General features: G+C 42.5%; 1 protein-coding gene across 1 annotated transcript; it reads left to right on the forward strand.

Moving 5' to 3' along the window:
• The first annotated feature begins 1,322 nt into the window (after positions 1-1,322).
• Positions 1,323-17,510, forward strand: TNFRSF11B (TNF receptor superfamily member 11b). The gene is made up of 5 exons (XM_084260849.1): positions 1,323-1,588; positions 10,733-11,102; positions 14,471-14,665; positions 14,967-15,191; positions 16,344-17,510. Exons 1-5 carry the CDS (start codon positions 1,559-1,561, stop codon positions 16,730-16,732), a joined length of 1,209 nt encoding a protein of 402 aa, XP_084116975.1. The 5' UTR covers positions 1,323-1,558; the 3' UTR covers positions 16,733-17,510.
• The last annotated feature ends 3,379 nt before the right edge of the window (positions 17,511-20,889 follow it).

Genomic DNA, 20,889 nt, shown 5'->3' on the forward strand with positions numbered 1-20,889 from the left:
AAGAAGGCTCTGAAAAGATTACAGGAACAGTTACGGCACCCACTCAAGGTGCAGTAGTAATGGAGTGGTGACTACTACCCAACAAATGCCAACAATACCCCCTCAGTTGGTAGCATTTTCACATCATCTCTTACAAAGAACTCATCAGTAATTCTAGTGTCTAGAGTTTTTATCAACTTGACAAGTGTAATCAGCATCTGTTTCAGTCCTAGGTTATGCTTGATGGGTGTTCAACCAGTTGCAGATGTGTAAGGATGAGGGTATGAGGCTGTCTTTGAAGGCGACGGTTTCCTGCCTTAGCGTAGCTGAATTTTTGTGAAACAATATGCAGGCTTTTTCCACCTCACTCCTTTGCCAATCCCGCACAGCCTTGTGACTCCGAAGGGCAAAACTGCACAACACAGAGCCAATGTGGGCCCCAGATTTCAAATGCTCGAGAGCTGGAATATCCAGAGCTGAGGTTTTGGTCTGGCCTGTGAGAAGGGAGAGAAAACCATCTGTGAAAACTGGAGGCACATCTGGGTTTGGCTTCTACCCCAGGATCCCACAGCCTCCCATCATCACTGGCTGAATATCTGCAGGTTGGGAGAATAAATCCTTTCTCCGCACCTTTGCTCTGGAATCCGTGCTCAGCTCTGTGCCAGGAACCCACAGGTTCCTGGGACCTGCAGGGAGGCAAGTCCAGCAGGGTCAGATCCTTTGAGCTTCAGAAAAACGCCTGCAAGTGGGGGAAGGAAGCAAAGGCCCGAGTGGGGCTTCTACTGCGGGCAAGGGCTGGCTGAGAACAGGAAGCCTTCCCTTTTTTCAGACACGGAATGCCACTGTTAAACCACAGCCGGGCGTCCGAAAGCCCCGCACTGTGCCCGCAGGTCCCTGTTCCCGGCAAACCCCCTGGGGCCCGGCGCTGCCCGTGAGGGCCCCTGCAGCTTCAGCAGGGAAGGGAAACGGGCAGGCACGCTCCTTCCCTTCCCCTCAGCCCCTTCCTCCTGGCCCCTTGCTTCCCAGCCAGCCCGGCTCCCGGAGCCGAGCCGAGGAGAACCCCCTGTTTCCCCGGGAAACGGCAGGGCGCGGAGTTCAGCCTCCAGCAGTGATTTCTAACCATGCCTCCCCTGAGCCTCGGGCGCTGAGAGAGCCGCCGTCGCGCCCTCCAGCCGCTCCGGGGAGAAGGGGGGTCGCGGGGGGGGGGGGGGCAGCCAGCCAGAGCCCAATTAAACCCTCCCCTGGCCAGCCCCTGACACTCCCTCTTGCATTTTCCAGTCTGTGGTTACAGCGCTCAAACGGTTCCATTAAGTCATCAAGTTTTACAGGTTCCTTAAAAAAAAAAAAAGAAAGAAAAGAAAAAAAGAAAAAAAAAAAAAGAGTGGGAGAGTGCGCACGAGAGAAAAGTTTGGTCATGGCAGGGAATGAGTGATCAAAGCCGAGCCAAAGCTTCCTGTTACACCGGGACTATATATATATCGTGTCTTTAATGTTGGGGGATGTAAGCGGGCTGCTGGGAGGCTGGAGCTGACTCTCTGCCTGCTTTCCCAGCTCGCTGAGGTTTCTTCCACCGACCACAATGAACAAGTTCCTGTGCTGCACGCTTGTGGTAAGTCTCTTCTGAGAGGTAGATAGGCTTTAAGATGCATTTCAGTTTCAGAGATCAGGATGAAAAGACAGACGGCTTTTCCTCTGGGGTTAGTTTTTTTGTTGGGTTTTTTTTTTGTTCTTGTCGTCGTTCGGGCGTTTCAGGGTTTGGGGATTTTTTTTGCCTTCTCTCCGTTTTCTTGGTAAACCCTTTTTGTTTCATCACGCCGAGCTTTCCTGGTGAGGTTTGGAGTGCGATGGAGGCATTCAGCTCTGGGGAGGCAGCCGAGATTTTCATCCCATTAAGGTAGTGGCATGATTTGCTTTTCTTTTGCCTTTTCCCCTGTCTTCCTCTTTCCACCTCTAAGACTTCATCATACCGGGCTGAGACAAAACACTGTATCTAGGAATGCATTTAGATACCAGGCGCTGGGATGTTAGGTTTTGATCTACAAAAGCTCCATCCCTGCCTGTGTCTCTCATATCTGCTGCAGTGGCACAGGTCAGCATCTCAGATGCAGGGCTGGCTTTCTTACCCGGGAGAACCACTGTGAACTCCAGGAAAAAAACACAAGCATGTGGTGCACAAGTGTGCAGTGCTTGTTTTGGCTCACAAAATTTAGCTCCATATGCAAGAAAGTGATGAATTAGTAGCTGTGTCAGTAGCTATTAGAGAAAAAAAGTTGTGTTATTAAATCCAGTATAAGCCCCTGCTTTACTAAGTTTTTGTTTACTTGGTGACTTAGCAAGACAGTTCCAGATGGAAACGTAGAGATGTTAGCAGTGCAGTAAATCTTTCAAAATGTCATTTAATCCATTTAGACATATGGAATTATATATGACATCAGATTAATTATAACCTACATACAGACTGATACTATGTAACATCTATTTGGAGGCTATTAATCTGTTAGATAAGAAAACATTCTAAGAAAAACATTAAAGAATCCCTGTTACGCATGCCTACACAGTGAGTTGTTCCTGGGTTGTTTTGATGAGCACAGTGGCATTAATGTTGTGGCGGAGCGTTAGAACTGAGATCCATTTATTTTGAAAGCTCTTTATAAATGCAATGTGATTTCCAGGATCCGATGACTAATGCATGTTTATTAGTCTCTGTACAACTTTCTGAAAGAGCTTTTTGAGAAACAAACCCAAAGTAATTAATGGTGCAAGAGAAGCAAAAATTGTCAGGCTCGTAGTCAGCAAATGGAAATGCAGGACAACTGTCTTGTCTCATGTATGCTGTTGTGCCTTCTTTGTATGAAAGCATGGGAAGTTAATCTGGGAATTTCAGCAATGGCTTGTTATCTGTGGCTGTCATGTAATAATCACATCAGTATTTTGATTTTGATTAAATGTAATAACAGCTGTTCATGTTCTCCCATAAAGTGGTGAAGTTCAGAATAGTGTTTGGTGAAGTTCAGCATAATCCTCTGGCAGATGAGTCTTGGAGCTGAAAAATGTCAGTGGCAGGAGTAGATGCCAGAGAGCTTAGTAATTCAACTTATTATTATTATGCAACTTATTTAAAGTTAATGTGAAGTTTCGGTACTGTAAAGCTGAAGTACTGTCAGATGTGCTAGATAGAGCTCAGACAAGTAGGTTTAGTACCTGTTTTAGAAGAACCCTTCTAAGAGGCACCACAGCAGCTCAAAGTTGTGTGCGTTTGGCTCACATACCTTAAACATCCTTTGGAGGCACCATACCTAAAAAAGCCTCTTGGGACGTGATGTACTTTTCAGCCCTGGCCTCTCTGCTAAGGTTTCAGAAAGGGGACCTGCACGCATGTACATCTTGTTTGCTGGAACACTAAAGCTGCTTACAAACAGATGGGCATTATGAAATCCTACTGAATTGACAGAAGTTCCCCAGAGCTGGATCTCGTTACTTGTCACGTAACTATCTTGACCCTTAAACTTGACCTTTCTCTATTTTGGATCTCTGGGTGCATGTGACATGCTTTTTCTGGCCTGCCTGTTGGGTTTGCTGTGTGTAGGCAGCAGTGGCTTTGCAGCCCGCGAGGGTAGGAGTTATCTTTCTGTCTGACTTTCTGTCTGTCTGTCTGCATGTGTGTTGGTTAAAAATAAAACACCAAGGTTACCAGAAGAATTTTTAAAAGACATTGTCACAATTTAAATAACAGCTGCTGTTCAAATCTCATGTCAATTTTAATTTTGTTCCTTCTGTATTTAACTTCTGTGCTAGTAGATTCACAACTTCGATGGTCCTCCTGGAGAAAAACACCTGTTTGCACATAATACTGGGGACATACTGTTGTTTGTAGTTTTGTTCAGTGCAAAGGCAGACTGAGGTCATGGTGGCAACATCCCAGTTTTGGGTTATCTCTAAATCTTGCAGTCACTCTGCTGAATAATGTTACAAAATGCAAGCTGTGGATAGGACACATCTTTTGGTGAGTAGCTGGTTAGTCTTTTCTGCTTTCTCCTTCCACAAGCTTCCAGGCAAATGTAACTCATGGAAATGAAGACTTCCAATTTAGCACATCTTTGATAAAATGCAAAACTGCTCTTCAGTTGAATGTAATTTTCCTACCATTGAAAATGAATCACTAGTTTAGACCCCTGAATTGCTTTGTGAGTGGCAACTAATTGTGCCTCACAAAGTCTCTAACGGATTTTAATTGTTGGCATATTGTTCTACTGACAGAGAAATGCAGACAGCGGTTGATACTCTCTGTTTTGAATACAGGTGACTCGGGATAGTCAGTAGCTACATTTGTTCTATGAAAGAGCAGGCTCCACAAAGCATCCTCCATATGGAAGCAGGTCCTGTTATGTCCAAAGTGAGTGGATTGTGTTAAAGTAGTTGGCAGAATGGTGGAACAGCTTTATGAGCTAAACTCAAAACAGTGAAAACAACTCCATTTTGGCCCTTGTGTTCTTGATGCTCAGCTGTGGTCTGCTGAAACATCCTTCATCTGGGCTGTGCTCAGCCTGAGCTGGCAGCAACCCTGGGGGTAAGCCATTCCGCGTGGCTGGCAGCCCAAAGAGGTTAAATTCAGTGAGTGCATGCCTCCACTCTCTCCCCTTATCTTTCCCCCCCTCCCCCCTCCCAGAATAGCAAGGTGAGGAAAATGAGATTTGAGTATCTCCCAGATGGATGGGATGGAGTCATTTCATTCCAGATGACAAATATTTTGCAATGGTTGTTTGCAATATACAGCTATGGATCTTACCCAGCATGACATTGTCATCTACTGAATCCAGAGATACTATTTTGACCTACTGTGCTATTTATTTGGAGGGCCTCTTTAATATCATTCAGTGCTGTATTTTGCCACTGAGTTTTCTCTGGGGTCTGTGCATGGTTTCAGTGAGGTATTCTGCCTAAGGGCTGAGAGTAAGCGAAGGCCTCTTGCCTTAGCTTTGTCCAAATGCTTTGTGTAGAAAGCGAAGAAGGAGAGTTGTGAGGTTTTACTTTGAACCCAATGCAAACACTAGGAGCAATATGACAGATGCCTCAAACGATTATTTATCACGCAGGAAAATATACTTCAGAATAGTTGTGGAATGCAAAACAGAAACAGATTTATCTTTCTCAGCAAATTAAACATTCTCCTTTGGTCTACAACCCAAAACCACAAAGCCAAGCTGTATAATAATATTTTCATATGCTGAAAAGCCACTTTCTTCTCTCTCACAAAGCAGTGATTTAAGGGGATGATGCTTGAAGGATTTTGGCTTTATGTGCTTTGTCTTCCAGTTCATTTTAATTCAACACGAAAAAGCAAGCGGCTCTTTGCCTTACATTTCAAGATGAAAGAAAAGGGCGTGTACTTTTTTCATGCCCAAGATCTGAAGTGAAATTTAAAAATCACATTATTTCTCTCTCAAAAGCATCTTCTAAGGCCTCAAATAAATGGACTGCACAGGCCTTTTATTTGAACGTTGACTGTTTTGTGTATGCTGATGGTATAGAAAAATAGAGCTTTAGGCCTAATGTGTTGAGTGACACAAGCAAAGGAATGTTTTTTAGCCTTGGGTAACTCACTTTGAATAAGTTCTCAGTATTTATTGCATGACACTGACTTACACTGGACGTACATTTCAGTATTTACACTTCATGGCAAGTCTTTGTGTGGAGATGGCCATCCTGAGAGGTACCCATCCTGAGAGGTACCCAGGATGTGGCCCTGACAGATGGATGAGGATTGAGATTTTTCAGTCCTTTCAGAACTGCGCCCATGATAGTATTAGTAATTCTTTTGTTACTGATAGCATTTCCTATTTAGAGGGGAAAAAAAACAACCCAAACAACACCCTAAAAAGTGTGGGATTGCTTTTTTTAAATGAACCTTGTATTTCGGTTCCCCTAAGAAACCCCTCTGCAACTGAGTGCACTCTGTATCAGAGTAAGAGTTAATTTGCTGAGATGAACAAGATACTGAGGTCATTGGCATCCGTCAGTGTTGGGATATAAAGTATGTGCTGGTTTAATGTTTAATAAAGGATGTTCAGGTTTAAAACTGAAAGACTGCCTGGATCTTTTCAGTGTGTTCCTCAGTTCTTCTTCCGGGAAGCCAAATGGCTTCTTAGCTCTCAGAAATGCACTGGGAGATGTGTTTAAACTATGTGGGTTTCTTGGACCTGCTTATCAGCAAAAGGCTGTTCCCAAACTGCCTGTGATGACAGAATCCCCTTTTCATTTGCCAGTGTTACCATTGAAGAGAGAAATTTCTCTCTGTGTGTTCACTGTCCATCTGTACTACATCTATAGGTACTGTTTTGAATTGCCAAGACACTAAATAAGTCAAGATCCTTTTCAAGGTGAGGCTCTCCATATCCTCATCTTTCTCAGTAACTCTTCTGGGCTGAAATAACCTTTCCTAAACATGGTTGAACAGAATTCTACTCAGTCTTCTGAATGACAAATCTGTAACTTGGCCATGTATAGTACTGATAGACTCCAGCTTTGGTTTCTTAAGGGTTAAAGAACATGCTTGTTGCCCCTACTTCTGATTCCAGTAAACTGAAGCTAGACTTCTAGTTTCTTCCTTCTTTCAAACTGGAACATGTTGCCTTCTCCACCAAGTGCAAAACAGGCAGTGCCAGCGGGGTTAGGGAGAAATCCTTTCTGAGAATCGTTGAGGAAGAACGACATTTCATGTGCTTAGTCTTAGTTCTATTTCTTACAGCAGAGATTAAGGTGTTTTTAGCATGTTGGCTACCTCTGAGTATGGGCATTCAGATCATCGGAGGTTTTATGTGACTCAAAATTTTCTAGCACTCTGGTCATAGCATGGCTTTGGAGGAGAAATGTCAGGAATAACACAAAATACATTGAATTAGCATTTTAATTTGATTCAGGAGGATGAAGGGCCTCTCCTGATCATCCTTATTTACTGTATTTTAGTTTGCACATCAGAGCAGACTCGGAGCGCACAACGTGGATTTACAAAAGTAAACTGGATTGATGAAAGTAAATCCAGAGACAGGCTCCAGAGACGCACCAGATGCGCTGTAACCACTAATGCACGCTCAGTCCATGAGAGCAGACTGAAGTTAGTCCAAAACAACCCCCCTGAATCACGCTTAATGTGGATGTCAGGTGCTCAGCACCATCTGTTTTGCTCTGCAAATCTGCTGTAACAGGTGACCCAACTTCCTGATGTAAGCACAAATTCAGTGTGCCTTAGGCCGGTACAAAGAAAAATTTAGTGATGCTCCCCTACAGTTTATTCTGTGAGCTTGGGGACAAAAAGACTATTTTTGGTCTGTTCATGTCAATTTGTTGCAGTAAGATTAGTAAAAATGAAGCTTAATTACCTTCCACCATTCTTCCTGCGTTTTTGTAAAACTTCTGAAAAATAGATTGCTTCTACTTTGGCACTTGATGCAGGTTCAGGGGTAGCTTCTGGTTTTTGGGTTGCACGTTAATATTCCGCTGTTTTCAGCTGTTAAGGGACTTGCAGTAGTCCTATGAAGAAGCATGGTAGCGGGGGTAGGAGTCTAGAAATGTACTTAACAATGTACTAATGGCTGTACTGGGTCTAAGAAAAAAAACAGTCCAGGGAAGAAGCCACATCTGCTGTCTGTGGCAGAGGTTGATAGCTGATGCATAGAGAAGATTGAAGAAAAAGGCAGAAAAATAGTGATATTTTTCCAAAATACCTCTCCAGAGTCGAGCAATTTTTGGTTTGGAATTTCCCAATCAAAAGGTGATGTTTATGTTTAATCGCTCTTTATTATTTCCCTCCATTACTATGTCCCGTTGCATTTTGAACTCAGCTGGTCACAATGTCCTGTGACAATGGCTTGCACAGCTCGCTGAACTAATAGGATGATAGTAGTCAAACAGTAAGAGTAATCCTGCTCTGTGTTGAAAATGACATATAAAATGATAGTAAAATACTGAGATATTGATTGCATTTATACTTTTAGCTTGACTGAAGAGTCTTTTCTCATAATTGTTTACTAAGAGCTGGATCCTGTATATGTATGCCTCAGCCAGATGGATGGATGGATGGATGGATGGGTGGATTATGGTAGCCACATAGTGTCTGTTTCTGGGAAGGAAGGGAAGACAGGTGTGATGTGCTTTTCTTTGAAAAACACAAAGTAAAAAATCAAATACAAAGACTGATCGTCCTTTTAGGGATACTGGTTTATTAATCCTGTTATTATGGTTATTGGTTATGCTCATGTAGATTAATAGTATTCTGGTTTCCACTAACAGTTACTGGTACTTCCAAAGGCAGAACTTTGCATGGTCTCACACATGTATTGTTCAAGTATTTTTTTTCTCATTTTTTCAAATCAATTCCTCTCAAGTTGTGTCGAATTATATTACATTTTTATTAGCTCACTTCACATAGCTGTAGTTGTTTCAGGAAGAATTGCCTCCATTTTTCCAAACAAAACCCCATGCTCCCTGATTATTGAATTTGAACTAATTTCTAATCCTGAATCATCCTCTGCAGCAAAGCATTGCACTCGCCTTGTATATGATTTCCAATGTAAGCTGTTGGTGAGAGAAAATAGAGAAAAATCTTGCTGGTCTTCCTCGTGCATGTTGCAGAAGGGACTTGAACAGTCTTGAAACGGCCCACCTAACCATTTAGTACCTCAAAACGTGTCACCAAGGGTAGAGACACAGCCCAGAGAAGCAGATCCAGCTGCAGCAACAGCTCAGGGCTTGTTGGGAGTTGTGCATTGCAGGGAAGGAAGACGAGTATTTCTTCAGGAGGACATGCTGTCTGCGTGTCTGGTCACTGTCCATAACCATGTTCACAGTGTCAGATTTTCATTTGTGCTTGGGGTCCACAGATACCTGCATGAAAAATGGGTCGATGCTTGCTCTCATAGCATCTGTGCTGCATATGCAGTCTGTTGTATTCTGCAAAGGAAGGCGTGTATCCATGTGAGTCTTTGGATGCTGTGTTATCCGTTACTGAATAAAAACTGTAGGAGAAAACTTGACCACATCAACAATTAATGGGATTACCAGGACTTCCTTATTACCAGAGCAATAGCTGTAGATTTACCAAGGGTGTGTGCATTTTTCATCAACGGAAAGCCATTCACTACTAAGAAATGTGCTGCACCCTCTTCTTAAACAGAGGGCATGAAACAGATCCAGTCATTTAAGAAAAATGGAGCTGCACATCAAACTTCAATGAGTAATAAGGAATTTCTCACAGTACAAGAGATTGTGCATTGAGACCACAAGAAAAGGTGGGATCTCCTCCTGTAGAACTCCTAGACTGGACAAGTTAGGGGGATTAGTAAAGGGTGGACCCCAGGAGGCTGTGCAAGATATCCATGCTATCTGCAATTCATCTTTCAGCCTGTCTAGGTATAGCTGTATAAAAAGTGGATTCATAGGCAGGCAGCAGGAGAATGTACATAATACTGTCTAGAGGAGTAAGAATTCCTAATTTAAGCACCTAGCATTACTTGGTGCCGCAAGCACTGTGACTTGTGTTAACACAGATGAATGATTAAATTGTCCTTTCCAAGCTTAATAAGACTATCACTTAAGAAGCACCATGCTGTGGCAGAAACGAAGCCCCCAGGTGAAACCTCTTTAGGATATGTAGAGTCTGAATGAATAAAAAGTGTTAATTCCATTTACACTTTGGGGACTTCTGCACTGGAAAGGAGGAAAAGACATTCTTACAATTCTATTAGTTGACTGGGGTTAAAATAGCAACTGAGAAAAGTCAGCTGGATCTATAATTTTGAACGGATATATGGAAAATATTTTAATTCACAGCCTGTCTAAAATGTGTAAGTTCTAGAAGAGAAGCAGCAGGTTGGTCGTGCAGTGCTGGGACAGACCCAGGTTCTCAGTGAGCTGCTGCTGGACCCCATGGAGCTTGGGGTGGTGCACAGGGACTAAACCCGAGAGTTATTTTTCTGATAGGCTGGTGGAAGCTGAAGGAGCATGGTGGTCATGACAGGTCCTCACGACAGCCATAAGCCTGTGGTTTTAGATAGGAGATGAAAACATGAGCCTGGCCTCTTCCAGCTCAAGTGATTACAACCTTATCGTACCCTTAACAAACCGCAACATTCTTTACCTATGTCTGAAGGTGCATCTTCATTCCTGAGGTAGCTACCAGGCTTTACACCCAGAGCTGCTGCATTTCAGTGCAAGATTAAATGGAAGTTGTTAAAAAGTAACCTGTACAGTTCTAGCCATCTGTTGCTGGTAAAAAGCAATACTGTAAAGAATCACCTTTAAAGGTATCTGTGGCAAGGGTGCAGTATGCTGGTCAGACCTGTGTGCTCAGGTACCTTTTCTTTTCCATCTGAAGCATGTGAAACTTCAGAACCCAGGACTGCAGAGTCCCCACCTTGCTGTGCAAATGAAACAAATAGGCTGGGTTTGCTGGTGCCGGTCGGTAAAAGATTATCACCCAGTGATATTGAAAGGGTGCAAATGGGAGAACAGAATCTACATCTCTGGAAGAACACTGAAGTACTTATGGTGGGAAGAGCTGCTGGATAAGATCCTAAAGTTTTCCCATTCTAAGACAGATGTGGGAAGCTGGAAAATATTTTGTAAATTTCTAATGCAAACTTTTTTTTGAAGCTAGCAACATGATTAGACTCATCAAGTAATTAAAATTTAGGTTTCTTCGTGACCATGGTGCTTCCCAAAACTGAAGCAAGAGATGTTTTATTCTCCTTGTTGCTAGCTCTTGGACATCTCCGTGAAGTGGACCATCCAGGATTACTCTCCCCCCAAGTATCCCCATTACGACCCGGAGACGTCTCAGCAGCTGCTGTGTGACCAGTGCCCTCCTGGGAGCTACGTGAAGCACCACTGTACAGCCACCAGCCCGACGCAGTGTGCCCCGTGTCCGGATCAGTACTACGCCGAAGAGTGGAACAGCAACGATGAGTGCCAGTACTGCAGCGCCGTCTGCAAGGAGCTGCAGTACGTCAAGCAGCAGTGCACCAGCACGCAGAACCGCGTCTGCGAGTGCGTCGAAGGCAGATACCTGGAGCTGGAGTTTTGTTTAAAGCACACGGAGTGTCCTCCTGGATTCGGTGTTGCGCAGCCAGGTACGTGCCGCTTTTCGATATGCCCAGGCTTAACTGGAGCTCTACGGTGCGTCGACAACGCGTGGCAGTTTGAAGATTAGGAAGGAGGCTCATCCAGATGAAATTACAGGACAGTAAATTGTAAAGCAAATTGAACCTGTTCCTAGTCTGCATCATTTGGACTGTAGCCAAAGGAACACTTCTCAGTGGAATACCCTGCTCCTAGTGTAATATATAACTTAATGGCAGTAGCAAATGTAGCAAATTGCACTCTAATGAGAACCATGATGGATTGCCCCTTTTAAAGGAACATTATCTGGAATGTACTATTTGTGTGTGTGATAAATAATAATGTTTTTCATTTTGAAATCTGCTGTTTCAAGCAACTGTGTATCTTGACAAACACCAGGAGCACTACGTGTTTGACACCAAGTGTGTAATTATAATGATATTAATATAGCTCTAGCATCACAGCAATATGTGGTAATAATTAATTAACAGCATCCTAAGTGGAACTCTTAGGGAAACTGTTACTGTTCTCAAACAAACAACTGTTTCTTTGTCAGGCAGGCTGGTATTGTGCTGTATGTCTGGTGGGGATACAGAGCCGAGCGGCACTTTTTGGTGGAGTGTATTCTTCATTTAAGACAACATAAATTGTTAAACCAATAATAAGTTCTTTTCTCAAAACAAAATACATCATTTATCATTTGGCAAATGTCATGACCCAGTTTAGCTCTAGTATTTAATACAGCCTGAAAGAATTGTAAACTGTCACTGTACTGGAGATTGATAACTGCCCGGAGAAAAGCACTGAGGAAGGGAGTACAGAAAATCAAAGCGACTCAGACACGAACCCATAGGCAACCGGTCTCCAGACTACGGAATTACTTCCCAAGGAATTACATTGTGTACAGTGAGAAACACAAGGGCTGGCCCGTGTGTTTTAGGGCTATGGTGACTGACAGGCTGTGAGTCCTGTCATGGATTATGAACATCTCATTGGAGAACAACTTTGATGTAAGGAGTAAGGTCTCTGCTGTAGGTGCTTGCTGGGCCCTAAGTAATTGGTTAACTAAGAATTACCCTGATGCCCTTGCCTTGTTAGGCATTTGCACTGGCAGCTACCGCATTTCCATATTATAAACCATCATTAACCTAAATCATTATACCCAGGGGTTTGGGCTAATGAGGTTCTACTGTACCTCGGCAGTGAGTCGGTAGGGACCAGAAAGAAAAGTTCTCAGAAAGACTGTTTGGGAGACGAACAAAGTGGTATAAATTCTCTGAGCAACCAGCCTGCTGTATCCCAGTAAGCACAGCAAAACCTTGGCAGACAAACATGAATCCCTCAGTTCAAAAAGAAATAAACTTTGGAAGAGGATAAATTGTCAAATTGCGTAATTTATTGGAAAGTTAGTTTCCAAAAGCCCATCAGAATCAACCAGCTAAACCCAAGCAGACCTCAGACAAGGAATGAAAACATTGTAAAAATAATTGCAACCCCCTGCATCAATAGTCAGTTTTAGAAGTGAGGCATCGACTAAGCATTTAATAAGCGCAGACCACACTGTGTTCACAGTTTTCTGCCATATGATAGCCTTGAACTTTGTAACAATGTAAATTCAGGTGAAATAAAACCTTAGACTAGAAAGATACGTTTCCACGGCCACACAGGGAGATGGAGTGGGCTTACATCTCATTCAAAGCATAAAGCATTAGAAATCTTTTCTCCCCACTGCTCGCAATTACGTTGGGCGGATCAGTTTACTTTGGAAGTTCCCTTTTGGGAGTGTAGATTAAGGCTTCGCTCCTTTCTGCAAGTGGTCGGCCCCGCACGTGGCAGATTTTAGCAGCAAGGCGCTGGGGGAGCAGCGAGGCAGCTCTGTCTCTGCGGCGGCAGCTGCCGTTCCCTGGGGAGAATGGGGGATTCCAGGCAAATTGGAGGGAGCGGCGGAAGGGCGGCTGGGCTGTGGCGGTTTATGCCTTGAACAGGAGCAACCAGATAAGCAGCGAAGAAGAACCTGGCAAAGCTGGGAGGTGACTTTCTGCTCAACCCTGAGAACTTTGATGGATTGCCTGGCTTATTTCCCTCTTGTGCCGCAAAGGTTATACGGGAAGCTCTGAGCAGAACGACGCACTGCTTGCAGGGACTCTCCTTTCTTCCCCTTCCTCGCTGCCAGAACACAACAGCGGTGTGTCTGTAGCAGGGAAAGTTGCTAAAAATTCAGCCTTCTTAGCAAAACCAGTCGCTGCGTGCTCAGGTGCAGGTGCTGGCTGGAGTTTGATAGAGCTCAGAGGTGCAGGCAGCGCACGTTGCGCAAGGAACAAGGACAGACACTGCTACTGCAGGTTGGCTGTGGAGAGCAGAGGATTTCTGTGGATATGGCAATGTACAGGCTCTCTTGATTTTTTCAGATGCACAACTGAAAACTTCTCCTTTGCTATTGCTTGCTGTCTGATGAAGGAAAGTGCTAGGTCAGGTGTATGCAAGTATTATTCTTCATCTCACAGCTTACTGAAAACTGGAGATTCATACTCTTTTTCTCTAAGGAAATGTCCCAAATAAGTAAAATTTACTTAAAAGCTGGCATTAAAATAAGCATCCACATGTAAATACTTCCAAAATACACTAGATGGAGGCATTTTCTTATTCAAATATAGTTTCCAATTATTTCCGAATAATTTTAAGCACATGCTTAAGTTAACATTCAGTAATGCAGTATTAGATATTAGACTTTAAGTGCTTGCTTAAATATCTGCCAAATTAAAATGAATTAAGAGTGAATATACAGCGTTTATTGGTGCTGTTATTTTCCTGCTGCTGGTGGTTTGACTGTTGGCATTGTTTCAGATTTCATGCATTAATTTTCCTCTTCTTTGTCCATGTGATAGAATCATATATTGTCATTCTATTGTTGTGTCACAAATTTGATTCTGAGGTAGAATTATGGCCTACAAAAGTAAAACACTCAGCAAACCATAGATATGTATATAAAATATTTTTGCTATAACAGATTATATACTTTCTTTGCTCTAAATAATATTGCCAGAAAATAAAGTTCAAAAATGTTACTGAAATTATATTTTTCTCCATAATTTAATATTTGAGCAGGGAGAGTACTTTTCAGAAGGTTTTAAGTTGATATTTAGCTGGGTTACATTTTTAGCTAGAACCAAAGTAAGCCATTTGACTGAGGTTCTGGGCAGGTGTGGAGTTTTTTTTCTACATGTGATTCCTTCATAGATCAGAAGTGTGAAAAGCAGAAGAATGACAATTTTGAGAGGAATGTTTTCTTTAATTTTTTGTTCTCACTGTTTGGTTGGTTTTTTTTTCCCCACAGTTGAAGCTATATGTAATTGGAGGCATTATTTTCCTGTTTCTGCAGGTACCCCCGAGAGTGACACTGTATGTAAGAGGTGTCCAGTAGGATTTTTCTCAAATGAAACCTCATCCAAAGCAGCCTGTCTAAAGCACACAAACTGTAGCGCCCTGGGTTTCAAAATAGCACTGAAGGGAAATGCAGTTCGTGACAATGTCTGTCAGGAAAATACAGATACGGCACCTCAGAAATGTGGAATAGGTATGTATCCTATGAAGGAAGAGTGTGCTGAAAATGTAATTAAAATGAAGGTATCAGCATTTACAAAAGAATTACCTAGCCTGGTGGCCATTTGCTGGCTGTGGTGACGGCCACAGTAGAGCTTTAATTACTGTAGATCAGACCTAATGTAACTCAAGCACAGAGCAAACACACGGTAAAGACCACTTCTTAGTTTGTTTTCTAAATGTTTTTTTCTTAGCAACCTTGCTGCTTGCCCTCTTTTTCAGAGACAAGCAGGGTAGCAGAGATCAGGATGCCTGACATCTTTTTCTCATTCCAGATGTCACCCTGTGTGAAGAGGCTTTCTTCAGGTTTGCTGTTCCTACTCATCCCACACCTAACTGGCTGAACATCCTAGCCGACAGTTTGCCTGGGACAAAGGTTAGCACAGAAAATATCGAAAGGATTAAACAGAGGCACAGTACTCAAGAGCAGACCTTCCAGCTTATGAACTTGTGGAAGCAGCAAAACAAAGAGCAGGATATGGTCAAGAAGATTATTCAAGGTACCTTGTTTTGATAGCGCATGTATTAAATGCAACCGTTTAAACAACATTTAAAAAATTGCTTGGGATCAGATACCTCCTGGTGATGTGTTAATGCTCTGAGGAGGACCTGCGGGGCTTGACTGAGATTTACTGATGCAGTAAGCACTGTGAAGTCGAGGGGAAGCAGGAAGAGAATTCAGCTTCTCCTGGGCAATTGAGGACTGAATTCTTCCCAGATTTGAGCCCCCTTGGCAGTGTGTGTGGTGTCACAGCCAAGAACCCCTTCTGAGACTGCACAACGTATGAAGAATTTTGATCAAGTGGGAAAAATGTTTCCTGCTGTTACAATTGAGCAGCGGCAGTTGAGGTTAGAGAGAGCTGGATGCCTGCAACTGAGACTGCCATTTTTTTTCTACAAAGTGGAGACTGAGAGCTCGGACTAGCACCTCTGTTCACAGAGTGGGAACGCATGGGAGCGAGGAATACACAGGCACGCTTTGCCTTCTTCCCTGCCTATTTGTCATGCCAGTTCACCGCTTGCTTTGTGCTGAATCTGCCAAGACAGGTGTCAAAGGTGAAATAGTGCTGCAGTGTTAACACTGAGGTTTTTATGAGAGTCAGGCCAGCTCCTTTCATGTAAGCCACCATCAACAACCGTCACATTCGAACAACCTCTTGTCCACTTGGAATAGATGTGAAAAATGCTGCAGAAATGCTGGGTTTTTTCTTCCTCTCCTTTTTAATATGTATGCTTATGTCAGACTATGAAGTATATAGAATACTTCAAAACCAGCAATGTCTATTTTAGCAAAGATGCCTAGACATTTCTGAAGAGGAAGAGCAACTTTTTCATTCGCTGGAACCAAATATTAGGAGTCCTGGCACGTACAGAGAACATTTTACAGAAACAGAAACAATCATATAGCAATAAATACTTGCTACTGAGTTTGTTTGTGATTTGGGACTGTCTATATTTGCGAAGATAATTAAATTCTTAAGTGCCTTTCATAATTGGAGCCTAAAAAAAAAAAAAAAAGTATTGCCGAGAGAATTATTTGAAATAAAATAAAAAAGGGAAGGAATATTCACCTTGAAATTTGGAACTGTTTTTGCAGGCCATGGTAAAGCTGTCAGGATTGCACTTACCTCTGTTCTTTTCATTTTCTATAGGTATCGACCTTTGCGAAAACAGCGTCTTGAGGCATATTGGGCGCCCGAATCTCACCTTTGAACATCTCAACACGCTGATGGCAAGCTTACCAGGCAAGAAAGTGGAAAAAGAAGATATTGAGCGCACAATGAAACTATGTCAGCCTACAGAGCAAGTTCTGAAGCTTCTCAATCTGTGGAGAATAAAGAATGGAGATCAAGACACAACTAAAGGTTTAATGTACGGACTGAAGCACTTGAAAACATACCACTTTCCCAAACCAACCATCCAAAGTCTGAAGAAGGTGGTTAAGTTTCTTCACAGATTTACAATGTATAGATTATACCAAAAACTCCTTTTAGAAATGGTAGGGAACCAAATTAAATCAGTGAAAGTTAGATGCGTCTAATTCCAGACATTTTCCATTCTCCACTGACTATTTTTCCCTAATTACTGCCAGCAGTAATTAAACTGGAACATTGTTTCCCTACATCATGTCTTACTATTTATAGAAACACCTGACTGGAATAGCTCTTAAGTCTTTTGCAGTGTTTTTGGAAGAGTTCTGTTTTTAATAAAATCACTTGTAAAAGCTATTACCCTGTTGATAACACTAAGAGCCTGATTCTGCGTTTTTGCACATTCAGAGTTGAAAAGCCCCACTATAGTCACTAAAGAAGAAAAAAAAATGCTGGACCAGGCTCTACTGCAGTATTTACTATTTATATTCTTCGAGGTATAAACATTTTTGTTGTACATATTTATTAAGTTAAATGGTAATTGTATGAGACTGAATTTTAGGAAGAGGAATGAAAAGCACACTGTATATTTTCTAGTTAAACAAAAATGATCCCATATATTTTTCTGGCAAAATTTTGTAGCATGCTCTAAGAGATATTAATTTCTTTAAATTTTGTATTTAAAAAAGTATTATTGCTTAGTTTTATTTGTATAAGTTGTGGTATCTTTTGGTAGGGATGTTTTAATTTATCCAATGATTTTAACTCAAGTATGGGGAAAATATAGTCTAAGTGACCTGAATATTTAAATATTCTGTGAGAAAGTGAATGTACCATATTTAAGAAGCTGGATTTTTACATATAATTTCATAATCTTATTTTATAAAACAATTAAATTTTTCATTTTACTTTTTGAGTGGTGTATGACTCTTCACCCTGAAGTAGGAACTAACAACAGAGACAGCCCACGTGGATTTTGCGCCTTACCTTGTGCTTGGCTCTCCGCTGCTCCCTGTCTGGTCTGGTTCTTAATACATGAGCCAAGTAAATATTGAAATCCAGCACTGGATTTTCATGGTCACTGTACAGGTGTCAAAGAAAGTTAGAAGTATTCAAGGTCCTAGTTCCACAGGCCCGGCCGGTAGCGATACTTCTGATCACAACTCTGCAGATGCATTTGGCCCAGCATCACTCTTGGCCCAGCATCATTCTTGGAGAGCTCACAACCTTTGCCCTAACCACAGCTTGTAATTTCATGGAGGAAAGATGATGCACAGCCCTGATGGGCTTGGAAAGCCTCACATATTGCCTCTGTGTTTAAAGGCAGGGAGCACAAAGAGGTCACATAAAAAAGAATAATAATAATTTTCCATTGCCCTCAGCCACAGAATGAGGCACCTGCAAAGAGAGAGGCCCCAGAAATGGCAAGGGAGAGTGTATGAATGCTGTTATCAGAAGCTCACGTAATTTAAAGGACTGGTGATCATTCACACTGCAAGCTAAAGGCGTCGGTGCCCGCAGAGAGAGACTGTACTCTTGGTTTTTTTCCTTTAAACCACGTGAACATGGCTTGAGTATTGAATATTCTTTTCCCTCATGTAAAGGAAAGAAAAGCCATCTGCATTCAGCCTTGTATGACAAATATTCCTCTGTTACTGATGAGAGGGTCTTAAGCAAAGAATGAGAAAGAGATTCCTGGTAGATATGATAGGTGCTCATCAGAAGTGCTCTCCTTACAGAGAGTACAAATGGGACATGTTGCTTTAAAAGACCGAGGTTTCATTTTTCACTGAATTCCCACATCGCTTTTTGTATCAAAAGGAATAAACTCCCTTTTATATTTCACATGCTATGTATTAGCATCTCATTTATCAGTGTGGCTGAGAAATGGTGCTGAGCACACGAAAAAATCCTAGCCTCGTGTTGATTAATTTGAAACAATTTACTCACTTTTACAACAGAAGCTGTTTTTACATATAATTAAAAAACTTAAAAGATGATAACAACAGAGTCTCAAATTTGCAAAATAGAGACCAGATGTTTCCATGGTTCTGCCAGGTGTGGAGGTTTGGGGTGTTGTAGGTATCAGAATGAGAGTAATCATCTTGCTGGCAGTGAAATGAAGAGGAATCCCACATGTCTTATAAATATTTCCATCCCAATCCTCTCTGCATTAGCTCTGTTTAATACAGCCACTTAGCAATTGGTACTACAGTTCGAGTATCCAGTAAAACAGCTAAAAAACGTGCTGGCAGAATCCCTTTTACAGAGCTATTGATGAGGGTAAAGTACATTTGCTTCTTGGTACATGGTACTGGCTTTCATTTATACATTTAGACTTCCATATTCCAGCTAATTATATGTAACTCCTGTTGTTAAGTAACAATAAGTGTTTGTGGTCCTTCATGAATGGCAATGCTGAAGGAGGCCTGCAGAGCCACAGGGTATATAGTTGAGGCTATAGCTACCACATGTACATGCTGTATATCATTATAGTAGAGTATAGCCTTGAATGGATTTCCTGTGAAATTTTAAACTATTACCTGTGCCTTTTAAAATAGGATTTTTTCATTCTAAACTTAAAGTTACACCTGTTTAATGAATTATACCTGTTAAAGCTGGTTCAGCCAACCAGGTGCCCACACTCAGGTAGACACTTCTCAGCCAGTTTATGCCTCATTTATCAATTCAGCTTTGTTCATCTGGCAGGAATCGAACACTTCACATCCTGAGCAGGCAACACTTAAACTGTATTCCCTTCCCCAAAGAGCCTCCAGCTCAAAATAGCCAAGACAAACAAAAGCAAGGCCCAGGATAATGAGGCAAACAGAAAGTGGGAGGGCTGCTTGGAAAAAACATGGGTTTGAGGGTGGCAGTTTGTTTCCAGGGAAGGTTGTAGGAGGAAAAAGGAGGTGTGTGGCAGGCAGCAAGTGGGAGAGGGGTCCCCGTGTCCGTGGCACAGAAGAAATGCTGCTGCAGGGATGGAGAGGGGTGGGGGGGAAGAAGGAAGGTGTGAGGGCTGGGGACAACCAGCCAGAGCTGGGCCTTGGGGGTGACATGAACAGAGATGCTGTGGCCAGGGTACCCTGACCTGCCAGGTACCAGTGCCTGCCCTCCTCCCAGCCTGGCTGTGGACCAGACTCGGGGATGGCAAAACATTTGCCATTCCCCAGCTAGTGGTGTGGCCACCCCTGCTTTGGGGTGGAAAGGAGGAGAGGAACAGGGAGGAGAGAGCACGCTGCCTCTACCACCTCCCCTGCCCCCAGGCAGGGGTTGTCCTGCTGTGTTGGCTTCTCCTTTGCTGAGAAAAAGGAAATATATTTTCAGTAATCCTTGAGGGAAGCGCTGAGATGGGCTTTCAGGAAGGTTCAACTGTCATCTGCCTAGCTGTGCTTTCAAAGAGTGGGAACAACCCTCTGTTGCAAACAAATTCCACGGGTCTAAAGCAGAACCGTACGATTTCAGAATCTTCTACAACCACGGTTTTTAGATCTTTTTTGTACACGTTTGTCCTCCAGCATGACAGCCTCTTGGGTCCCAGAGAATACACCATTTTTTGGAGTTGGAAGGAAATTAAAGAAGAAAATAGATATTAAGCTCTTTAATCATCTTTCTCTACACTACGCACATCATGAAGCACAGTAGGTTCCTGGTCCCTGACTATGGCTCATGGGCACTCTCGTGGTAACACTGCCAATCAATAACATAGTCTGCTACAGACTGTTTTAAAATGAAGCCTGATGTTATATGGCTTTCAGAAAGTTTGGAGAGCTGAATAAGGCAGGCTCAAAGGATCGATTAGGAATGCACACGCATCTGTAACTGATCACCACGCACGCACAGACTTGCACACACACACCCTCACACCCACCATGCACTATGAATTCAGCTCGTGCTGGGGGCTTCAGTGGGATGTGTGGATGAATTCAGTTAACCCAACCCTTCATCACCCTCAGACACCTGCCCTGCCCGTCCTGGTACAGGCCAACATTGCCACCTCCAAGGCAGAGGTGTCCGGTTTGCTTGGGAATCGTCTCTGAAGTACTGAAGTGTGGCTCAGAAACAAGGAAATATTTATGGAAAAAAACCCCAGCAATTTCTGCTGAATTCCAGAAACTATTCCATGTTGGACAAAAGTCAAATATAGGAAAAACACACCCTCCAAAATATTTCTTTGTTGAAACAATGTGGAGAAGCAAAAAATTTGGACAAAAATAACTGATGGGGAAAAAAAATAAAGTTGTACATTTTTCTTCCTTCATTGTAATTAGTTGGTAGAACCAATATTGACAATAAGCTGAGTGTGAGCGCTGAGGATGGATAAAAA

This window comes from Gallinula chloropus (genome assembly GCF_964237585.1).
Source record: "Gallinula chloropus genome assembly, chromosome: 2".
In the NCBI taxonomy this organism is placed as follows: Eukaryota; Metazoa; Chordata; class Aves; order Gruiformes; family Rallidae; genus Gallinula; species Gallinula chloropus.

Bases quoted from the DNA above. Each gene is read 5' to 3' on its own strand.
- TNFRSF11B (XM_084260849.1), top strand. From the start codon at position 1,559: ATGAACAAGTTCCTGTGCTGCACGCTTGTG. The intron at 14,666-14,966 runs GTATGTATCCTA...TTCTCATTCCAG, and splicing joins ACCTCAGAAATGTGGAATAG to ATGTCACCCTGTGTGAAGAG. The intron at 15,192-16,343 runs GTACCTTGTTTT...CATTTTCTATAG, and splicing joins GGTCAAGAAGATTATTCAAG to GTATCGACCTTTGCGAAAAC.